At 48.6% G+C, this 4,439-nt stretch overlaps 1 protein-coding gene across 1 annotated transcript in view; it reads right to left on the reverse strand.

Annotated features, from left to right (window-relative positions):
- Positions 1-4,439, reverse strand: part of cap1 (CAP, adenylate cyclase-associated protein 1 (yeast)) — a 12,429-nt gene that overhangs the window by 3,436 nt on the left and 4,554 nt on the right. Inside the window, exons 2-6 of the mRNA XM_017439068.3 lie at positions 1,661-1,765; positions 1,263-1,363; positions 1,107-1,184; positions 492-635; positions 191-276 (exon numbers count right to left, since the gene is read on the reverse strand). Of these exons, the coding sequence (XP_017294557.1) occupies positions 191-276; positions 492-635; positions 1,107-1,184; positions 1,263-1,363; positions 1,661-1,763 (512 nt within the window). The 5' untranslated portion in view covers positions 1,764-1,765. The remainder of the gene's footprint in view (positions 1-190; positions 277-491; positions 636-1,106; positions 1,185-1,262; positions 1,364-1,660; positions 1,766-4,439) is intronic.

Raw genomic sequence — 4,439 nt, forward strand, 5'->3', positions numbered from 1 at the left:
GACGGGCCGCTTCAGGGAGGGACAGGGACCCGACGGGCCGCTTCAGGGGGGGACAGAGACCCGACGGGCCGCTTCAGGGGGGGACAGGGACCCAACGGGCCACTGTGGGGGGGGGGACAGAGACCCGACGGGCCGCTTCAGGGGGGGACAGGGACCCCCAGGAAACAGGACGTTAGGAAGCTTTACTGACTTGTCCTTGAACTCCTTCAGGACCCGGTTGGTGTAGAACATGGCAGCGTCCTGCATCTCTTTGACGTACGGACCGGGCTTCGGAGCCTGGACAGAGACACAAAGAAAGACGTCTCATGTGAGGGACAGTTTGACCTTTGACCTGAAGCTGGAGGAGGAAAACTCCACATCATTAAACGGAGACTGAAAGCAGCTACTGTTTGGTTTTACAGCAGAACCAGAACCATCATCTGTTCAGCCGCTCAGCGGGCAGAATCAAAGAGCGCCTTGTTTCTCACACACACACACACACACAGCGTTACCATAGCAACCCAGCCGAGGGCAGGAACGCTCTCGCTGACGGCAGAAAGGTGGTTGAAGAGCGGGGAGGTCCGGTTCTGCTCGCGGAACGCCTGAACTTGCACAATGATTTTAGAGACGGGGTCCAGGAGAGACTTGAGGACCGCCTGCAGAAACAAACAAACAAACAAACAACAGGTGTAAACAACAACAACAACCTGCAGCTCGTTTTCCTGTCAGCTGCTTTCTGTAAAAACACTGAAGACTCGACTTTCTTCTCTCTGAAGCTCAGAGTTTATCTCGAGACTTTGTTACAACTAAACAAAGATAAATAATCCCCTTCGACTGAAACACACGGCTTTTACTGAAAATATTTCTACAAATTCTCATCATCCCAACATGTAAATCTGATTAAATTCATATTTTATTTCTTTAAGAAACACGAGTCTAAATAAGTCTCAGCTAAACAGTTAAAGCTGATTTTCATTGATGACAGATCTATAATAATCGGTCCAATCAGGCGGTGCTACTCGAGGAATGACTCGTTGGGAGACGAATCCTTCAGGCTCACAGTCTCAGAACCGGAGCTGCTTTGGCAGACAGGAGGTTCTGTTAAAGGTCCGGTTGGTTGAACTCACGTCTGAAGGCTTCTGGGAGGACGAAGCCATGACGAGGAGCTGCCTCTGGCTGGAGAAACCCTGCTTCATCATCTCCGCCTGAGGAAGAGGAGCAACAAAGCGTCACTGCAGGTTCTGCTGGACTCAAACCGGTTCTACTCCCTGCAGGGGACTCACATGTTTCTTGACTTCTCCTCCGATCTGCTGGCTGAGGGAGACGTACTGAGCCACGGGGCCGCTGACCATCGCGTCGAAGGCTTCGACGAACGCCGCCACGGCTGCCAGAGGACAGGAGGAGGAGGAGGAGGGAGGAGAGAGGTGAGGGGAGGTGCTGCAGTGACTCCGGACTAACTCCGGACCAAGCAGAGTTCAGACAGGACAGAGGAGACACGGCTGACAGATTAACCTGCTGGATTTTTAACCCCTCAGGACTTCAGGACCGTTTTCAAAACTTCGGGGTTAAAGAATGAATTAAATCACTTCCTGTGAATAAAACCAACACTGAGCGTTTCAAACCCTCAGACCTTCAGAAAGCCCGGCTGCTCGGAGAACCAGAACCGGATCGGAGCGCTCACCTCCCCCAGCAGAGACTCCGGCGCTGCCTCCCGGGCCCGACATGGACTCCAGACGGCCCACCGCCACCTCCAGCCGCTGCACCAGACTCGCCAACTCTGCCATATCTGCGAGGAGACAGAAGAAAGGTTCTGATGAACTTATGGACCCGAAACAAACCGGGTCTCGGGTCTCATCTGGGTCAGGTGTTTATTACAAACAACTTTCTACATTTTATTATAATTCTTAGAAATGAGACACTATTTCAGGTCACCAGACAAAAACATTCAGACTTTATAAAAACAAAAAAAATGATGATTGAGACGATGAAAGAAAACAGATAATTAAATAAATAAAGTTTAACTCGTCTTGTGTTTCTGCATCTTTGACACATCTGGCAGCAGCTGGAAGGTTACAGATGTTCGAATCTTTAACAAAAACTACTTTTATACTTGTTTGTTGTTCAGATTTTAGGATTCTCTCTCTGCAGTGAGCTGCAGCTCGTTAAGAGCTGCTAAAGAGCTGCAGCTCATTAGAAGCTCTTAACGAGCTGCAGCTTGTTAGAGGCTCAGCTAGTAGAGTCGAGGCGCTGCTGCTCGCTTTCTGAGCTTTAAGAAGTCAGAATTAAACCTGAACCAAAGCAAACTGAGGACAGATCAGACCGACTGTAGGGCTGAACACAGAAACATTTCATGTCCTTTTTGTTTCCTCGGCTGAGTCTGGAGGTTTAAACTTATAAAAATAAGACGTCCTCGTCCCGTTAATCACCCAGAGACCGGCAGCCTCCTGTTAATGGTTGGATATTTTTAGATGCAGAAAATGACCCAGCAGGTTGAGACCGACGGAAGTCTCTGATCCTGGACAGTCTGTCTCACATTTAAGGAGGTTCCTGAGGGGAAAATTCCACCTTAAGAGTGGTTGTGTAACAGCAGGAGGGAAACAAGCTGCGACACGCTGAGTGGAGGTTTGGGAGCGTCCCACAGAGCGGACACACAACCAGCCACACACCCTGCTACACAACGAGCTGCACAACCCGCCACACACCCTGCTACACAACCATCTACACAACCCGCCACACACCCTGCTACACAACGAGCTGCACAACCCGCTGTAACCCGACGCCTCACCTGTCTCAGGTCGGCTCACCTGAGCTGGAGTCACAGATTTAAGGCTCAAACTGTGAAATTACTCTGATTAGACATTTAGCTCAACAAGGTTTAGAAAATAAAAACAAATTTATTTATTTTACAAACTGAATTTAAATTTAGACCCAAACTGAGTTCAAACAGACAATTTATTAATTTAATCTTTTGAGCTCAAAGATGTTTTCAGTTGTTTAATAAAATTTATTTTCTTTTTGACTCATTTTTTAATATTTAATCTGTTTTAAAACAACAGATTCTGTAACTAAGTTCAGATAAAATATGACTTTATTAAAAGACCACGTGTTAAATTAAATGTAATAAATGTTTATGGCAGGAGGGAATTTCCTGTTTTTAGAAAACACCTCTCTTCCTGCTTTCAGGTGACTCACCTGCAGCGCAGGGGGAGGGGCACCTGAAGGTGTTTCAGGAAGTAAAACCTGCACCCAGAGCTCCGCTCAGCCGACCACCAGGAAACAACACCTGTCCTGCTCCACAGGTCTCAGGTCTCAGGTGTCCAAACTGACTGGATCCGAGCCGAACAACAGAACCAAACATCCTGTGGTCCAACTTATTTACATAAACAACAAAACAACCGTTCACAGACCCACAGATCAGGTTTCAGGAGGCAAATACAGTCCACAGAGACACGTCCTCCTTCAGAGACGGGGACACGGCCCGCAGTCCTCCTACGGAGACGGGGACACGTCTTCCTTCAGGGACATGTCTCGTCCTAAAGGTTATCTTCAGGTTCTCCCCAAACTGACCCAAGAACTGTTCCAGAACCATCTGCAGGAAATGTTTGGTTCTGATCAGGGTCCAAACGTTCCAGATGGTTGATTCAAATTAAAACAGAAGACTGGAGTCAGAAAACCCAACAGAACCACAGCCTCGTGTCTGACCCGGTCCAACAGAACCATCACCTCATGCCTGCCCCAGTCCAACAGAACCTCAGCCTCATGTCTGACTCAGTCCCGGTCCAATCAGAACCTCAGCCTTGTGTCTGACCCAGTCCAACAGAACCACCATCTCATGTCTGACCCAGTCCAGGTCCAACAGAACCACCACCTCATGCCTGACCCGGTCCAACAGAACCACCATCTCATGTCTGACCCGGTCCAATCAGAACCACCATCTCATGTCTGACCCAGTCCAGGTCCCACAGCTGAGTCTGAAGGACAAATGGACTCCCTGTGGACTCTCATTGGCTCACTGAGCTGTCAATCAAAGCTCAGGCCGCTGGTTGAGTGTTTCCATGGAAACCAGACAGGCAGCTACAGCAGACTGGAAATGATGCAACAACCTTTCAGAAAATGATTCTCAGGTCTAAGTTTCTCAGAACTGGATTGTTTGGACCTTCGTTAATGATGGAGAACGCCTGGTTCTGCTGGAACCCGTCTGGTTTTAACCCACATGTCTGCTGAGAACATTTATTTTCTATTCATTAAAATATTAGCCAGCAGCTCAGAGACGGGTCAGAAGCAGGATCTGGATCATGCAGGTTCTGTGCAGAACCATCAGAACATCTCAGCCTGAGAGAACACCTGGAAACAGGTGTTTGTGTTTATGAAAGCAGAACCAAGATGGAAGCTGACTGGAGACATGAAGACATGACCTGAGGGAGGGGGGACAGACATGAAGACATGACCTGAAGGGGGGG

This window comes from Kryptolebias marmoratus, linkage group LG14 (assembly GCF_001649575.2).
Source record: "Kryptolebias marmoratus isolate JLee-2015 linkage group LG14, ASM164957v2, whole genome shotgun sequence".
Taxonomy (NCBI): domain Eukaryota; kingdom Metazoa; phylum Chordata; class Actinopteri; order Cyprinodontiformes; family Rivulidae; genus Kryptolebias; species Kryptolebias marmoratus.